This window comes from Indicator indicator, chromosome 26 (assembly GCF_027791375.1).
Source record: "Indicator indicator isolate 239-I01 chromosome 26, UM_Iind_1.1, whole genome shotgun sequence".
NCBI classification, from domain to species: Eukaryota; Metazoa; Chordata; class Aves; order Piciformes; family Indicatoridae; genus Indicator; species Indicator indicator.
The window spans coordinates 3,078,480-3,097,130 of record NC_072035.1 but is presented as its reverse complement, the minus strand read 5'-3'; the positions used below and the strand labels follow the sequence as shown (position 1 = coordinate 3,097,130).

Genomic DNA, 18,651 nt, shown 5'->3' with positions numbered 1-18,651 from the left:
CTCTTGCTTCTGTTGACAAGTACCAGGTGATTTTTAGTTAAGCTCAGGAAAAGGTTATGAAAGGTTTCTGCTTTTTGCTGGTGGGTGTAGAAGGGATGCTGTGGTTCTGCAGACATGAAGGGATGAAACCAAGCACATCCTCTTCAAAATGTGAAACGTGATAGTGTCATTGCTCAAGGCACTTAGTACTGAAGTCAGTGTAGGAGATAACTGCTTCAAGCCAGCATGGCCATAATCCAATCAAAATTTCATTTTTTGCCCGATTGTGTTGGCCTGAGCAAGTCAAATGTTACCCAATTTTCTAACCCAGTTCTGTTTTGTGCCTCCAGGACAAACTCTGTTATATGCTTCTGTTTCTTCAAATACAAGCTTTTGAACATTTGTGTGAGTTCCTGAACCATTTCAGAGGTGGAAGAGAGCAGGATAACACTCAAGAAAGTATTATAAAAGCTTTCAGTTGGATTTTTTTTAGTCTTTCCTCCCCTCTGGCTTTTGTTTTCTTCCAGTGGCTTTATCCTAGCAGAACCAATGTGTTCCTTCATTTGTACTGCTGAGATGGATTTAGCAGAGTTGTGCCTGAGATCATAGAATTGTAAAGTGGTTTGGGTTGGAAGGGACATCCAAAGGTCAACTAGTCCAACCCCCCTGCAGTAAGCAGGGGCATCCTCCACTGATCAGGTTGCTCAGAGCCTTGTCCAGCCTGACCTTGAATATATTCAGGGATAGGACCTGAACTACCTCCCTGAGCAACCTGTTCCAATGTTGCAGCACTCTCATGGTGCAGAACTTGTTCCTAACATCCAATCTAAATCTCTAATTTCAAACCACTGCCCATGTCCTGTCAGTACAGGCCTTTGGAAACAGTCCCTCTGCAACCTTCTTGTAGGCCCCTTTCAGGTACTGCTATGCCAGTGCAGGTGATAGCTAAATGAAACTTGCTGATGAATGGTGTCCTGCATCACTAAGCTTTCTGCTCAGGCTGGGCTTTCTTTTTTATGGGTAGATGCTGTGGTATTGGCTTGCGTTAGGCAGAGGGAGATTGCTAAAAGATTTTTTTAAAGAAGATGTTAAGAAATAGACTGAAACTGAATCAAACAAGTTTGTAAAAGATTCATTCTTGGAAAAGTAAAAGTGATTCCTGGGATACAGGAGGGGATCAAAAGGAAGGAGCTGGACTCCAACCTCTTAACTGTAGCTGCTGGTGTAGATTTGGTGGGCAGGAGCCCACCTGCAAAGCAGGCAGCAGTTGCATTTTTGCTTAGTTGTATGAAGTGGCTGATAATCTGTGGCTTAACTCTGCTGTAGTTGTAATTCAAAGATGCCACTTGTCACTGTGTTCCATTTTTCCCAGTTTATAATATCCAGCTGAGAAATTTACTTCCAACATTTTCCTCCTCTGATACTTAACTGTCCATTGGCTGCAGTAGCCAGACTTGGCTCTTGATTTACATGTAGCCACATTCATTTAACAGAATTATGCTAGAGATTAATTTTTCTCTTGATGCTAACTCTGGGACAGTAATCAAGTAGGTTCTGCTGGCCTACTAGTCCATCACTGGAAGGTCAAAGCTCTGCACAGAACTGTATGTGTATACAGAAGAGCTTTTTCTTTTTCCTTTTTTTTTTTTTTCCAGCTGCTCTAAATAATGTGCCTGCACAGTGATTGGGAAGCAAACATTTACAGGCCAAGATGGTTTGCTTTTAACATTTTTATTGGCATTTGGTGTGGTGGGTAAACTCGTCTTACCAATATTTGGCCAGATTTAAATGGTTTTGCTCTGTCACAGCCAAATTAGGATAATTTTTCAGGAGAGCATAGTGGTTTATATAAAGATGTGCAGTTGCATTTTCTGGCTATATTATAATCTAGGTTTTCTTGCCTCCTGTGTAAATGTTCAGGTATCCATCTCTGTTGCCTGCTGGATATAAAATGATCTGCATTGTTTCAGGCGCTCAGTCAACAGTCAGGAGTAAACCTTTTGGCAGCTTCTATACCATTGCTAAATGGAAAATCAGTTTTACTGCTTTTAAATGCTTTAGTTCATTATTTGCTTAAGAGCTTTTATTTCATTAAGAGATTGGTGTTAGTAATTGTGCTGTAATTACAGTGACAAAGGTCTGTGTTCACCTCTTCTCAGCACAAGTGAGTCCATGGCTAAAAACTGCTGTGCGAGGAAGGGCAATTAAAAGGGGTTATTTAAATAAACAGTTTGTACTGAAGGCTTTGACTCCCCACACCCACCCACACTGACTGCTGTTTGGAAATAGCTGAAGAAAACACCACTCCCTTGATAGGAACTCAGACATGGCTGGGGCTTTGTTTTGATTTGTTGCAGTTGTGATTTATCACTTGAAGTGGTCTTGGGCTTGTCCACCAAGTCACTTCCCTGTTTTTATTTTTCTCCAAGGCTCCAGCTATTGCTCTGTACCTGAAGATTAGATCACTCCTCGGGAGTGGAGGAGAACAGTGTTTGAACTGCTAATGCAACCTCTCAGGCCAGTACATGACTTCAATTACCATCTCTTAATGAGGTGAAAGTACCCCAATTTGAGGCACACTTAATCATTTGTTAAAATTGCCAGAAAAGGTGTCGTTATCTTCTGTACAAATGCCAAACTGAAGCGAAGCACAGAAAGGTGAAATGCACTTTGCCTTTCTCTTAAGGAAATCACAAGTGCCCTGCCTTTTTGAATGGGAGTGGATGGAGGATATAATGCAAGGCACGTGGGAGGTGCAGCTGCAATCCCTTGTGCCTTCTCGGAGGTGTGCTGCTCTTGTTTCCTAAGTGAGCTCTGCTCTGTGTTTATACAGGTCCTGATTTTCAGAGGAACAGTTGCCATTGCAGCTGTATGCAAAGTAATGACTTATAAAGCAACAGGTGAGGAAAAGGAGAGTGGATTAATAATACAGCAATTCACATGTTCACTCTTTTGGGAAATGTTGTCCTTTCTGGAAGGCAACCTTTTTTCCTGAAATAAAATTGGAAAATTGGAGCAAATAATCCCAAAAGTTCACCCAGATGCTACAGAGGAACTGGTGTTAGAAGGGACAGCGGAAGCCTTCATAAAGCTGTGCTGTATTGAGCTGTGGAATGACTGAACAGTGTCCAGGGGGTGGAAACACTGTAAAGCTGCTGGGGGAGGCTGCAGAGGACAAACCTAGAATAAGCAGAAGGTCAGATAGTTAAATAGTCTAAACAAGTATTTTCAGTGTCTCTGATCTCAGCTTACGCTGAATGAGCTTATTATTTAGATGTTCGTAATAAATTAGGTAAACAGTGAAATAACTAACAAACTAGGCACTTAAATGGTTATTGCAGATTTTAGAGCTGGCTTTATTTAGATGAATGAGGTAGTTCTTTCTGTCACTAGTTATGCCCTAGCAGAAAGGAGTTTGGTTTTTTAAAATATTTTCTTTTTAATGTATAAACACCACAATCAGGAAACATGGTGTGGCTTTCACTGGAAGGGACAGCAGAGTCAACTGCTTCCTTTAGGGAAGGAACATCAGGGACTGTAGGTGGCTCACATGCAAAGTCAGAAAATGCCTTCTTGCTTTTCTTAGATCTCTGAAAGTTCTCATGTTCTTTGCTACAGTAGTGAAGATGATCAGCTCATCACATCTTGATATATAGCACTAATTAGTTGTCTGTACACAGTTTTCCAGGTACTATTAGAGTACATGTAGAAGTCGATCTACATTTTTGCTGTTCTCGAGGCTGCTGTTTCTTTTCCCTCAACCAATGTTTAGGGCTGAGCCATCAGTCAGCAGAGTTGCTTACACTGGAACGCTCAAAGATTCTTCTTGCAACTCCTGGTCAGCAAGAGGGCTTCAGATACTTCACACCTGGTGACTGGATCCTAAACTGGAAATCTGGCAGTATTGTAATATCTTTTCCTGATCAGTGTATGTCAGCTTAACTGAACCTAACAGTCTCTTTTATGTTGCATGGCTTTTATGGTTCTTACTCAGTACAGCTAATTTAACAAGACTTAGCAAGCTGTTTGCTTTAGCTTTCATTCTTTCACACACACCATGTGCAGCCTGCCGCCTCCCCAGTGAAAAAGAATAGCAGTTACCAGTGGTGTAAACCCCTGACCTCAGTTCTGCAGGTTTTCTCTTCATCTGTTGCAATGCTGCATCCTATCTGTGCAAGACTCGTGTGTTTTGTTAGAAAATGCAAGGGGATTCAGTAGTGATTCACATCGCTGCAAAAGCTGACTGAGCTTCTGATACTTCAAGGTATGTCACAGATGAGATCTTTTCCCCTTTTCTTTTGTTTAAAGAACAAAGGGAAAAAGTCTGAGGAAGTCTGACTGCACAGCCCAGTGCAGTGGGCAGTGGATGCTGCTGTAGGTACTCTACCTGTGGTTTGGATATCTTTCTAAAAGTGTTAGCAGAGATCCAAAATGGAGCTGTCATGTGAAAGCATTCTTGGGAGAATGTTACTCAGAATCTCGAGCTGCGAATTGGTTTTCAGCAATATTAAATCAGATCAATCCAGGCAATTTTATTTCTGTCTTCTTTTCCATGGTGTGTGCATGTTCACCTGGCCTTTTCTAATTAAAGCAATCCAGCCATTTAGTACTTTGCATTCCCTAGTCATCCAGCTGAGATTGTTACTTCCCATCGGTCCCAGAACATCTCACAGATCTGGATGGGAATTGTCATTTGTCTTTGTGAATTGCTCCGTCAGGAAGCAAAATTCAGGTGGGGGGAGGCAGGGGGAAGGGAAGGAAAGTTGTGTCCTGGTTTTCTTTTTCTTTGTATTTTGTGTGTTGTACATATCAAATTGTCACCTATGCATTATCCTGAATTCCTATTGCAAGCCTTCCTACTAAGGAAAATATCCTGCAAATTTGGACAGCGATGAGTTAGGATAGACGCTCTGGTCCGTGTAAAGTGCAACTTTTACACGATGCAGTTGTCCTTGCTAGGATTTTATTACTTTGTTATTATTAAAAGTGGCTTTTCTCCAGAGTAATTGCTCTGCTTTACCAGTGGATTAATTCTATTTCAAAAGAGCATTGTTTTTGCTTCAGGACAGAGTATTTGCATCAGGAGTTACTCTGAGAAGTTGTAGCTGTATGTTTCCTACAGTCAGCCTCCAGGTAATGTACAACTACAAAGGACATCAAGAACTCGCCTGACAACCTGTACTGTGAAAGCAAAAGTTGGAGACAGAAACTTTTTAGAGTTTTTGGTATATTTATATCTTGCAAGAAGTTATTGGTGCTTTTTGTCTGGGGAGATCTTTGCAGGAGGTTCCTTTCATCTCTGTCTTGAAAAACCTGAATAGTATTTTCCTTTTCAAGAGCAGAGACACTGACAGGTGAGGTAAATCTAAATCAAATGGCTCAGTTCCACAGCCTGCACAAACTATGGGTTTGTAGGCAATTAACATGGAGCTGTGGCTTTTTCCCTTTTCACCACTCCTTAATTGGTGTTTCTCCCCTCCCTTTGTCAGATGCTTTCACATTCTGGCAGTGGAGGTGTGTTAGCTTCCCGTGGTCTGCTCGAGTTAGCTCCTCAGAAATACCTTTAGAGCAAGAGCTGTCTGTAAGGGTCTGAACTGGAGTTTAATGAAGTGAGTTTGTGTTCCTTCTATTGTCAGCTGCCTTTGGGGCTATGTTTAGCCATTCCCCAGAGCTGCATTGCAGACATAAAAGAACGAATATGACATCTTTCAAAAGACTGGGCAGGGAATTGTGGTGGATTTAATCTTTCACCACCAACTGAATTGTGGCTGTGTGCAGAGCTGCCTCCATCATGGACCTCATATAAGTGGTCACTTGCTCCTTTGTGCATGTGCTCCTAGGATTGAAGTTGGCAGTGCAAAGCACATCTTCACATCCTTTCACCTAGTCCATTTTAACTGGATTTTATATAAATCAATATTTGCAAATTAGCCCATTGTATAATGGTTACCTCATGTGGCAGAAGACAAGATTTCATCTGGCATACACTTTGTGAACTTAAAATAATTTCTCCTAATCCATATGTTTTTATTAAAACCTTTGATTCCCCAGCTATTGTGCTCAGACTTCCAAATACTGCAATTTTTTTAATATCTATAGCTGGATTTTATGTGATGTTCCTGTTCAGTTTTTTTTTTTCAAAGCAACCAGTGAAGAAACAGAGGAAAGCCCAAGAGCTGTCTGTATTTGATTTACTTGCTAATTAATCATTAATGTCTTCCAGGTGGACAACAAATGTGTTATGATACCTTTCATATCTGCATGCAGGCTTTTGAGCCAAAACAAAATGAAGTGCATAGAAAAGATCTCCTCAAGCCTGAATCCTTGAAGAGCAAAATAGGTGTCTCTAGGAACAGCTCAGTCAATATGCAAGGTTACTGCGGTTGCATTGACACAGTGATGTGGGTACTGTGGTTACTGCTCCTTCAAATCCTTTGTGTAGCCTTATACTGTATCAGAGGGGCTGGAAACTGAGCATTTATCATTTTTGTTGTCTAGCATCTGGAAGAGAAATACCTCCTCCTAAATGAAATGTCAAAGGATTTAATCATTGGATGGGACAGATACTCTGAATTAAAGAGGAGCAGTTCGTAGCTTTAAGAGAGATTTGCCGGCTCTCAGAAAGATGAAGTGCTGTACCTGCTTCCATATGGCATGTTGCAAATCTTTCACAACAACTCTCCCAGACAGGAGGAATCTTCCCACCTTTTTCATTTGCTGCATTCCTAACCACTGCGTTGTGCACTAATGTTTTATATGGATCACTTCAAAAGTCTTACCTGTCATGTGCCTTGTATAAAATGAAACTGTGTCTGCCAGCCAGCCAGCGCCGGTCCTGCTGCCTCACATTTGCTTCCTGCTTCACAGCAAATGTTATTCTCTGAAGGCAGCTTTCACTTTTGTTCTAGTTATTATGTACTCGTTGAAAAATGATTGCTTGCAACGCTTCTGATTTAGGAATGTGATTTTAAGCCTTTCTGCAGCCCCTTCTGTTTTTTTACCAGCATGACCTGGCAGCATCTACCTCTGTAGGAAGCTAGTTTTGAACGCACTGCAGTCACACCTGTGTGCATCAGTAGGTGTTTCCTTTGTGGCCTGCTTTAACCATTTCCGGCAGCAGAACTGTCCTGCTGAAGTTCTACAAGTAGGCTACTTTTCACCTTCATTTTCTTGAGATCTCCATTTTCTTTCACCTTTGTTTTCTAGAGCTGCACCCAAGACCTTTCTGATGTTGCAAGAGAAGTTTTTCTGAACTCCAGTCAAATAATTGGTCCCTGTGCCTGTTGAGCTTGCAGCAGGCAGTGTGTGTTTACTGGCAGTGCAGGAGGAAGACCTTGGAGTGCCGCACTATAATTTAGCTGGGAGAGTGCTTTCCTGCAATAGATGTGAACTTGAGGATATTTCTGACAGGGAGCTGGGGCAGCTAGCTTTGTCTGCATCACAGATGCTGGTGCTGCAGTCTGAATTCACCACTGGGTGTGGTAATTATAGTTGATGTTCAGGTTTCTGAATTGGACTAAGTGGGTATTGCGTACATGCTGAAAATCAGAGTCTTGAACTAAATAAACATCAAAAGCCTTTGAATCTGCTAGAGAGCCTCATCCTCCCTTCCCCTGACAAAGAGGTTTGCTGGCCTATGCAGGTGCATCCAGGAGATGTGGGAGAGGTAGCAGTGCTGTGGAAAAGAAGCATCTTGGTGAGTAATGGATGAGAATTGCACAATCTGTGCTAGGTTTTTACAAGAGGATGGTTGTGGGATTGTTCTCCCTCTCATGCTACTACAGCCTGAGTTTACACAGGCTGGTGAGAGGTGATACTATACCAGCAACAATTAGAGTTGTGGCCCCTGACAGCTGACGTTGATGTGTGATAAGTGAAGTCTCTCAATGAGACTGATAATGTTGGAAAACCCACATCATGTATAGAGTTGTGCCAGGTGTAGTCAGAATCCCAACTTACTTCTCCTGCACTGATGGAAGGGAGTAGGAGGAGAGGATATGGTGGATGTACAGATTAATTTGTGGTAGGGACACCAGCTAATAGGAGCAGATTGGTGTAAGGAGTGTAACAGAAAGCATATGAAAGGAGCACCAGGGTTACTTAAGGTAATGTGCCAGTAGATAAGCTGATGGCCTCACATCAGCTTATTCTATTTTTCTGCTAGATGCCACACTTGTGTCTGCAGCAAGAGCATGTGTTGGCTTTTTTTAAAATAAGTGGCTGTGGTTTGGAGATTTGAAAGGTGTTTTTCATGACCTCTACATATTTCTGGGTAGTCACCATACCTAACATCTTTCTATAATATTGATAGGGATGCAGTCTTAGAAGCACAGCAAAGCATATGGGGAACCAGTTAATTCAGTAGATATTAATTAATAAACAGTTTTCCTCTGGGGAAAATCTTTTAGCACATTGCTGTTCAGCCTGAGGTTGCATGCATGCATGAATGGATAGCGAACTTGCTTTCCTGAATTGTCACCTGTGATTTCTCTTGATAGGCTGGGACTGCCTCCCCTAGAACACTGCTGCCAGGCTTTTAGAAGAGCAGACTGCAGCTAATGCTGAAGCTGTCTCTCAGCCACCAGCCTTCTCACATCTAGCTGAGGTCAACACGTGTTGTTTTTCACCATTGCCCTGCGGAGTGCTTAGCTGAGTCTGGCCAGCTCCCGGCAGTCTGTGGTCTCTTTGTTTTGAGAAGCACACTTTGGTGGTGTGCATGTGGAATGATCAGCTCTGAATATAGCTATTTTATGTGCTGAAGCATATCCATACGCTTGTGGAAAAGAGCTGTTGCATGAATGGAGAGTGCATTGTCTGTGCCTTCCTCTTAATATGAAACAGCTTTGTTTGCATGTGGTAGTGCACTGACAGGAGCAGAGCAGGCTGCATAGTTAATAGACACTGCAGGGCAAGCCAGCTGAATTCCAGGCTTCCCCTGAATTTCTCTTCTTTTAGAAAAAAAGTCCATTGGTCTGTCATCAAGATCATATAGCTTCAAGAGAGAACAGTAATCTAATGCTTGTGTTGTAGTGTGGTGACTGATGATGAAGATGTTAAAATCTCTCCATCTGGTCCTGATAAGGAATTAGTTCTCTTGTGAAACATTTTTAGTGGTAACAAGATATAAATGGTTTACAAAAGTTATTTGCTACTGACCACTTGAACTTGCTTAACTGACAAAACTTCAAAATGCTGCTTAATACTATAAGCAATGGATTTCACTGATGATTCCTTCTGCTGGGGTGTTGCTGCAGGTGTGAAGGAAATGTTCTTGGAGCAATTCGATCAGCAATTTGTTCTGAAGGGATTTTAATCTGTTTGCAATTCCATTTGACTAATTGTGTGGATTCGTATTGCTATTTGCTTTGCTTCCTGACACATAGACAGATAGAAACCTATTATTGGAATGCAAACACCCTAGGATGGAAAATCCACCTTTGTTGCACAATACAGCACTGCTTCAGAATTGATAGTGTGCTGAGATGTGACCTTGCTGCTAGAGGATTGAACCAGAAATGCTGGAGTTAGTTTCCCTTTATGGTTTCTCTGGTTCTTCTTACTAGAATACTCTCCATTGAAAAATGGTCTTGTGGTGTGTGTGCAGCTATGTGAAAAAGAGGAGAAATTTCTTCATGAAGGTCTGCAAAGAATACAGAGGCTTATCTGATGATCTTGCTTCTTCTTGGAGAGGTGTGGGTATAAAATGCGTTTGTGATGACAAAGCTGTTTTCATCAATGACATCTTTTGAAAAGCAGTCCAATTTCCAAAATACTTGGAATTTAAATATCTTATTTGAACTTCATGGAAGAAATAGTGAAGTGCTTCTTCAGTACTTCTTTGTTGTATGTATTTATATGGCTTTTACTGTCAGCTTTTCATAGAATTACAAAATGGCTTAGGTTGGAAAGGACCTTAGAGATCATCTGCTCCAACTCTTTGGGGATTTTCAAAATACCATTAGCAAGGGACAACTTCAACTTCTCTTGCAGATAAAATTAATTGTGAACTGGACTGTTTTCGTGTATTCAGATGACAGGATGAATGGAGGCACTAAGGCAGGACACAAATAGTGTAAGAGGTCTGTTTCCCAGTAGTAGCTGTGTTGTGTCTTCCCCAGGGTACCTTCTGAAGTTTTGCCATTTCTAGTACAATCACAACTGCTTACCATGGGTCAAAGAAAATAGAGTTGAAATGTCTCATCTTCTAAAGAGCAGCAGTATCTGGGTTAGAGAGAGACTCACTGCAGCAGCTCATCAAAAAGTTTGAGATTTTTAAAATTAATTAGTTGAAAATAAAGCATCTTTTATTAATGTTTGCATCTTTATGATCATGTATAAATTAGTCTGATAGAACAGCTGCCACATGCCATTTCCCTCTCTCAAGGAAAAACTCTCTGAATATACCTATAAATAGTGAATAGTAAATAAATAAGAAATCAGTTGGTTATTTCAGAGCATGATTCAGTGCTCTAAGCAGTGCTGTGCAGTATTCAGTCACCTCTGGGTTGTTTATATGCTTTTCACTTTTTAATGAAGGACTAAGGCTTTCATTAGTACAATTTATATTTAATGTCTTTATTGGTACAGTCAAATCTTACCTATCAAAATGTCACCAGTCTTTTGCAGACAGGCATAACCTTTTCCACTTAGTACTTGCATCCTATATCCTTAGCAGGAAAAATTATTAATCCCTGATGGATGCAACTGAAATGACACATGAAGTCAGCAGAAAGCTTTCTAGCCAGTGAGCTGGTAGGGCTCGCTTATAAGCCAGTGAACTGCAGTGCTTTGCAAAATATTAGGGATCCAAAAGCACAGTGAATTATGTCTACAAGGTTTACAAAGCTAGGATTAAGAATAGCTGTAATGCCTGCTGCTGAGGGTATACAGAGCACATTATCTGGTATATTTTCTGGGTTTCCAGACACAGTTTAAATGTATACTGAGAGCCTGTTATAATACATTGGATGGCTTTTTTTTTTTTAAGTGAATGATACAGTTATCCTTAGGTTCCCTTTCATTTTCTAAATGCAACTGTACTTAGTTTAAACTTCTTGGCAAAAACAGTTTTCCAGGTTTCTTTTTTTTTTTTCCTTTTTAGTTGTGATCAGAGTTGCTGATGATTCCTTACTCAGAAGCTGATTTGATTTCTGCATATGTGAACTGATAAATGATGGGAAGCTGTAAATACCCATGTGTTTGGTCACTGTTGACATGGATAATTGGATGAAGTGTAGAATCATGCTGGGTTTCTGCCTGTGATGTGTGAAGTGTTCATTGGTGTTTGACAGAATTTGCTGTTGTGGATGGATATCTTTGTCTTCCACCCAAATAGCTAGATTGTTACATTTGCTCTTCTTGACTTGCTGTCATCCCTTGTAAGCGGGATTTATTAATTTGGCTCTGTCTTTGTGTTGTGTTCCTGCACTTCTCTGGTGTGTATGGCTCACGGCAGTGCTGCTCCCCCATCCGCAGCTCCTCTGGCAGATGCAGGGAGCCAGCATGCAGGGAGGCTGGAAATGGGGTGGCTAGCACATGAGTTTGGGTGGGAGATGGATCCTCTTGTATCTTCAGTTACGCTCTCCTAGAGGGCCTCGAAAAGGCCCTTTCTGTCATTTCCTTAATGAAGTGCTGATGTGCTGGTATGGAACAGTTCAGGCACAATCAGCTCATCCTGAATCCCCAAGCCACAAGCAAGGCCCTGTGCTGTTTCTTGTGTGTGCTTGTGTCAAATCAAATGCTGGGCTTGTGTTCAGGTTTCTTGTATTTTCTGCCTTCTTCCCTGACAGAAAGTACCAGTACAAGATACACATCTAATGGGAGCATAGCAACAAAAGCACAGGCTAGGCAAACCACATAAAAAGCCCAGGAATGGCACTGCCTTGTTTGGGAAGCCTTAAAAAAGAACCTTGATATAGTACTGTGTGTGGAGAGAGCTACTACTTGTCAGAAGCTTTATACAGTGAAGTAAAGCAGTGTTAGCATGATGACATTCAGGACTGAAATATTTCTCTCCTACTTCTTCCATCTCTCCTTTTCCTACTACTTTTTTTTTTCCTTTCCTTTGTGAAAGCCAGTGATTTGGCTCTCACCTGACACTTCCCATTGTATAGATTCTGTCCTTTCTAATTTCTTTTTCCTTCTGCCTCCTTTCCCTGGTATGCCTTGTTTTGTTTTTTTTCCCTCCCTGAACAGACTTGTGCAATTTTTAAGTTTTTTGCTTTGTCCATCTTTTCCTGGTGTGCTTCTGGCTCCCAGTGTTACTTTTGCAACTTTCTGCTGAGCTTACTCTCTTCCACGCTTACGCTTTATCTGTTGATAACTGTTGTGCAGTATGGCAAGGGGAAATGGTTTGAAGCTGAGGGAGGGTAGGGTTAGGCTGGGAAGAAGTTCTTCAGTACACGGGTGGTGAGACTTGGAAATAGGCTGCCCAGGGAGGTTGTGGATGCCTCCTCCCTGGGGGTGTTCAAGGCCAGGCTGAGTGAGGCCTTGAGCAGCCAAGTCTAGTTGAGAGGCATCCCTGGCCATGGCAGGGAGGTTGGAGTAGATGATCTCTCAGGTCCCTCCAACCTAAGCCATTCTATGATTAAAAAGCACCATTTTCCTCTTACAAACAAGGTAACCCAAAAGCTGAGAAACAGCGGAGAATGAATCCCACCGCTGTGGATTTCGGAGGACATTTCCACTGCTGTGCTAAGAGTGAGTTCTGGAGGCAGGAACCCTGTTTATTGCAGGGTGTTCATCACTGATGGTGGGCTTGGTGCTGCTCAACTTCTACTGATTGAGTCTGTCCAGCTGTTTAAAATAAAGGTGAGTGGGATGACTGGCTGTTTATTCTTGGAATCTTTGCAAAGAGTTGGAAGGAAAATAAAACTTTAATTTGAACTCTGAGAAAGACAGCTGTGTACATACATGATACAAGGACTTCTAATGGTTTATGGAGAACTTTGTTCCTCTCATGCACTTACAGGAGTTTGACTGTAAAAAGTAGTGCTTTTTTCTTTGCCAGTATTTTACTGGGGGGGGAGGGGGGTGTCTTATGGAACCAGTTCCTTTTAGATTGAAAGGACAGAAGGCAAGACTGGCTACCTTGATGCTGCCATATTATACCAGAACAGATGAAAATGGCACATCCTGCACAATCCTGAATAACAAAAGGAGATTAACACAGGAGGCTGGTCTGCCTGAAAGGGAAGTAGTCACTGCTGCCAGCGTGTGTGTAGGGAATTAGGCATTTTGAAGAGTTCTGGCCAGGGTATGAGCAAGCTGGCTAAAAGCTACACGCTATATCCTATTTGCAGCCTCAACTTGGCAGGGCTTCTATGGAAAAATTAAAGATTCCTTTTCCTGGCATAAAACCACAACAAGGAGTGGGAGTGAAACACAACTGTCCTAGGTTGAAATAGCACTCTTACAGCTTTTCAGCTGCAGGGAAGTATGGCATTTGGAGCATGAATTGAGTTTTCTGACTGATGCTCCTTAATAGCAAGTCCTTAATTTCATCCTGTATGATCCCTTGTTGTTATCTGTGTGTGTTTAATTGAGAAATGGCTCTCTGAAAAGCCCTTCAAGAACCTGTTTGAAAGAGACTGATTACTGGCTCTAGGGCTGTGTCTTGTCTTAATCTTTATCATATTTGAATTCCATTGTCAAGTGCCAAACAAAAGCACATCAGAAATAATAATGAAAAAGTTACCATGTAAATAACTGGGTTGTTGGCAAATGTGATTGGATTTAAAATTCAAATACTTTAATCCAGAAGTGCTGACTCTGTGCACAGTACCAGGAGGAGTGGTCACAGAATGATGCTTATTGCCAGAAGCTGTGCAGTGCTTTAGCCACCACTGATGGGAAATGAAGAAAAGACAAACACACTTAACTAAGAAATTGAGATCTGTTTTACTTCACTAGTGAAGATATTTACCTCTAGGCAAGTAACTTTCACCTTAGCTTAAATGACTTTTCCTTTCTGAGATCATGCTCATCGTGAGGTAGTAGCAGTCCTTGCTCAGTGGCCTGGCTGTCACTCTTTAGCATTCTTAGTGTACACAGAATGGACTCCCATGGATTCCCCTGAATTTTCTCGGTGACAGTGCCTGGCTAAATGGTCCTCATCTCTTCTTTTTTACCCTTTCCCCCAGTCACTGATTCCTACTGTTACACAGCCATCTCAATTATGCTAGCAAAACAGGTTTCAGGAGCTATGCTGTAGGTAGAAGAGGTGGAAGGATGGGACAGGCAGTCATTCCTTGGTGATGGTGGCTTCTCAGTTGAGTTGCCACAATGCTTGTGGCTTTACTTGAAGTACTGATGGCCCACTGTGCTGGGGCACACCTATCCTGGATGGCGCTGAGAAGAACCCAGCCCCAGGTGGACAAAAGAAATTTAATCTGGGGAGGGCTTGACCCCTTCCCCTGCTGGGAGAAGGTGGTCCCCTGACTCAGAGGTGGTCTATTCCACTTCCCCTTCCTGTCCAGCAAGCCTATAAAAGGGGGGATATCTTGCTGCTCTTCCCTTTTTTCCTGCCTCGTCTGCTCGAGAGGATTTTCTGCTGCTGTTGCTGTCTCCTGCACCGGACCACGTGGCTGGGGCCCTTTCTCTCTCTCAGCTGAATCCACCGACATCCAGGGGAACACAAGGCCATCCAGGCTTGGTTTTGTATATTTTTCTTCCCACTTACCCTCATCCCTCACCTCTGTGAACCCCCCCCCCTCCCCCGTTACTGATATATATATATATATGTAAAAAAAATATTTTTTTCCTTTCCCTTTTGTGAAAAAAGAAAGGAATTTACTCCTCCTACTTCCAAACCGACTTCAGAATATTTCTTTTGCGAGTTTTTTTTTTTTTTTTCTTCTTCTCTCTCTCTCCACCCTGCCAAGAAAAAAAGGGAGAAGGGCTGGGGGAGGAATTTATATCTATTATCATTTGAGCTCCTAAACTCAGAGCTCAAACCACCACACCCACCTGACAAGGGGACTCACCAGCACTCACTAGTGGGAGAGGGAACTCCTTACGCTAAACCCCATTGCTGATCAGGATACATTCCTTAGACTCTTCTCTAGATCACAAAAATCTCTTTATTGCATTTAAGTATAGTTTGCTGGGGGCATCCTTCACAAGCTTCAAACAATTTGTTCTTGGACGGAAAAATCTTCAAATCGGTGTTGCAATCAAGTAATAGCTGTGTGCATGCACATGAGCACTTCTCTGCTGTTGGGTTTCTGATCAAATAGGAACAGGTTTCCTGAGAAGAAGTGGGTCTGCCCTGTGAAGTGATTAGGAAAATTTTACCCTCTAAGTTTTTCTTACTTGCATCACTCATATTTGCTATCTGAAAAGTTAAAATGTGTGTGTGTGTCTTGTCAGCCCTAGCTTCCTGACATTGGGACTAGTTAAAACCTTTAGCTGTGAGGCTGAAGGGTTCTCTATCAACTTTCCATTATACCTTGAGGCATTTGAACTGTAATCAAGCCACTTTTTGACCTTCTCTTGGAGGTGAAGAGCTTGGACCTTAGGGCTGGATGAGAGACCTTTGATCCTTCTCAGGTGTTCTGTGTGGTTGTGCTCTGAGCCCACTGCAGTGTATCTGCATCCTTCCACAGCTGAGGATGCAAGAGCTGAACAGGTTGTGCCAGCAGTTACTATGTGGAAGCCAAATAGAGATGATGAAATGTTCTTAGTCAGCATTTTCCACAGTATCTTTTTTTTCCCCTTCTCTTTCTACTGTTTATTTCTATTTTAACAGTGACTTAGCAAGTCTACCTGCTGTCTTCCCAGTCTGTGTGAGGACTGTTCGTTTGCAAGTAGGGATTGTAAGCTCAGTCTTACAAAATAAACAGAGGATGTGTGAAATAAACGGACTACTGGAGAAAAAAAGCCATTGGTGAACTCTCTTGGGTAGCTGAAATAGCACAGTAACTGCATCACACTTGGAAAAATTGTCTTTCTGCTAGAATCTCTTCCATTTGGAAGATTTTTGGCAGATGGAGTGGCCTGTGGGTTTGTTGGCTTGTTTGTGTCTTTCGGAGTTCAAATGGACTTGTAGTCGTCCAGAGACCTCCCGCACAGTTTCTTTCCTACTGTCACATTTTTGCTCTCTGTGGTTACATAACACCAAGTGCCTGGCCTCTGCCAGAAGTTCTTCACACTTTTCCTGCTCAGTTTTGTTCAGATGGTGGCTTTTGGTGTGGATCTGGGAAAGCGAAGGAGGTGAAATACAGAGGGAAGAAGGAGAATGTGATTTAACATGGGTAGTCTCTTGGGGAGCTGTTTGGACTGAAATAGTCCTGCTGTCTTGGTGCCAAGCAAGCATGTTCCTTATGCATTGGATGATTAGATTTATTGTCAATCCCTTTCATATTCCCTAATACGAGAAATAATTTATTTAAGAAACAGCTTTTTTGGAATGCGGACTTAAAAATTAATCAGTGATCCATTTGTTCTGTCTCCCTCAAGATTGTACAAGCTTGGGTTTGGTTGGTTAGTTTTGTGTGTGTGGTGTGATGGTTTGTTTTGCCACAAAAAGCATTTTTGTTGCATAGTTCAGATCTACAGGCAAGATTGTGAGTGGGTGAGAAGATTAGTTAAATTTAACACTGATCTGATCTGGCTGCTGGAACACCCAAATAATCTTCCAGTCCTGGTCATAGTTCAGAGAATACAGAGATGGTTTACATCTGCCTTGAAGTTCCAAAGCAATTCTCTAAGGTAGTTTTTTAGCAGTGCAAGTAGCTGTGGCTGTGTTAACCTGTAACTGACAGGCTGGGCCTGGCAGATTCTGGTTTCATGCAGCAGTGATGTGTTCAAATGGCTGAGCTAGAATTTGGTACACACAGTGTAAAGAAACTTGCTGCTGTAATCTGCCAAACTGACAGCTCTCTTTTTGTTGTTGTTGTTGTAGATGAGGGACCTAGCTTGTACTTTTGGCTCCTCTGTGCATGTTAAATTCATGGACTTGGTATCTAGCAGTGTGTGCATCCGTTTAATTTATGACCCAAACTGTGTGGGGCCAAAAAGAAATGAAAGCTGAACGCCTCTCTTGCAGAAAGGAATGTACAAATGAATCATCCCACACCACTCTTCATGCCAGCATTGTAGAGTAAGCAGGTGGAGATGAAAAAAAAGGCTTGCTGGAAAATGTAATCCATGGTGTAACCTCATCTCACCAAAAATCTCCTTAATTTAGCCTTAGTTTGTTCATCTGAAAGACTCCAGAAAGGAAGTAAGTCAGATGCTTTCTCGATTTGGTCAAAGATTAGGCATGCAGATTTTCTTTGTGTTTGTTTTTGGGAGGTAGCTTGGCAACTCAAAGCAAGCTGTCTGTACAAATCTTGGTGAGAAACAGTAATTTCCTGCTCATTTAGTAATGTTTCCTAGTGGGCAGACTTTATCTCCAGATAAAGAGTAGCCATGCTGCTGACAGCTAAAAGAAACTGGGCTAGCCCTAACACTGTGTGTGCTAGCTGTTTGTTCTTCTTTCCTTTCTCAAATTCATATTGGAAAATAATGGCTAATATTTTATTTTATCTTGCTGAACCACTGAGGGAAGAAAAGGGCTTGTGGCTAAAGGACAGAATGATGAATTGTGATACTCTTGTCCAGTTCTGGTTTCTACCATAGACTTCCAACATCTTGAAGCTCTGAGCCCTCGATTCATCCCCCAGCTCTAATGCTTTCTTGAAACACTTGACATCGTTTACCTGCAGTACCAGTGGCAAGAGCTGAACGAGTCCAAGGAAGTGATTAGACTGTGCAAGATCTGAACTGTTCTGGAGAGCCTATTCTTCATTTTGGAGTGGAGAGGAAGAGATAAGTTACTGTGTATTTAGGTATCTCACTGAGCTGCATGAATCTAGTTGCTGTGAATTCGAATTTTTGTTATGCATCCATTTTTCTGCCTGGAAGATCTGTCCACACTTGTCTCTCCTAGGAGCTGTGTAGGTCAGCAGACTGCTCTGTCACATTGCAGCAGTACTGTCCTTTTGCAGTACAAAAGCTGCTGGTGATTGCTTTGTTCTGAAAAATCAATGGGCATGCTTGATTCGCTGAGCATTAGCTTTAGTGGGACTGATTAACACCTAAGATTTAAGTATATATTATCACATCTGTTGAAGCTGCCCAAGATGGAATGTCTTGACACCTCTGGTTAACACCCAGTCAATCTGGAAAGCAGGGCAAGGCAATACAGAGCCCTGAGAGACATCTTACTTGTCAAAGTGACAAATTGCCCTTTCTGATTCAAAGGACCAGCTTGCATGGCAGAGCTAAGTAGCTACTGGAGAAAGGGGAGGAGAGCATGGGAAAAATACCCTATTTGTTAGGCCTTCCCTTGTATTTCTTGTTGTTTGTTGCTCTGAATTGAAGCCCTTTGTTTTCCTTCGTCTGAAACAACAGCAGGTTGAGAGGAGCAAAGCCTCTGGGATTCTGCCGCTCCCACTTCTCGTTCTTATAAACTGTTTACAATCTCCTTCAGTTTTCTAGCTTTCTATGGAAAAGTTCAGTGGGTCAGCTTTCCCTTTAGCTTCATCCATCATTCCAGTCAATTAGAAATAGTTGAGGGCCAATTGCCCGGTCTTCCATTAACTGAGACACTTCAGATCTGTTTAAAATAGCATAAAAGCCCTCTTTGTTGACCGTTGGGCAAGCACTGTGGATTTCCCTGTGATGGGC

General features: G+C 42.0%; 1 protein-coding gene across 1 annotated transcript in view; it reads left to right on the top strand.

Annotated features, from left to right (window-relative positions):
• The window catches only part of ARVCF (ARVCF delta catenin family member), a 151,864-nt gene that overhangs the window by 43,574 nt on the left and 89,639 nt on the right, over positions 1-18,651 (top strand). Inside the window, exon 2 of the mRNA XM_054392879.1 lies at positions 16,883-16,921. Within this exon, the coding sequence (XP_054248854.1) occupies positions 16,883-16,921 (39 nt within the window). The remainder of the gene's footprint in view (positions 1-16,882; positions 16,922-18,651) is intronic.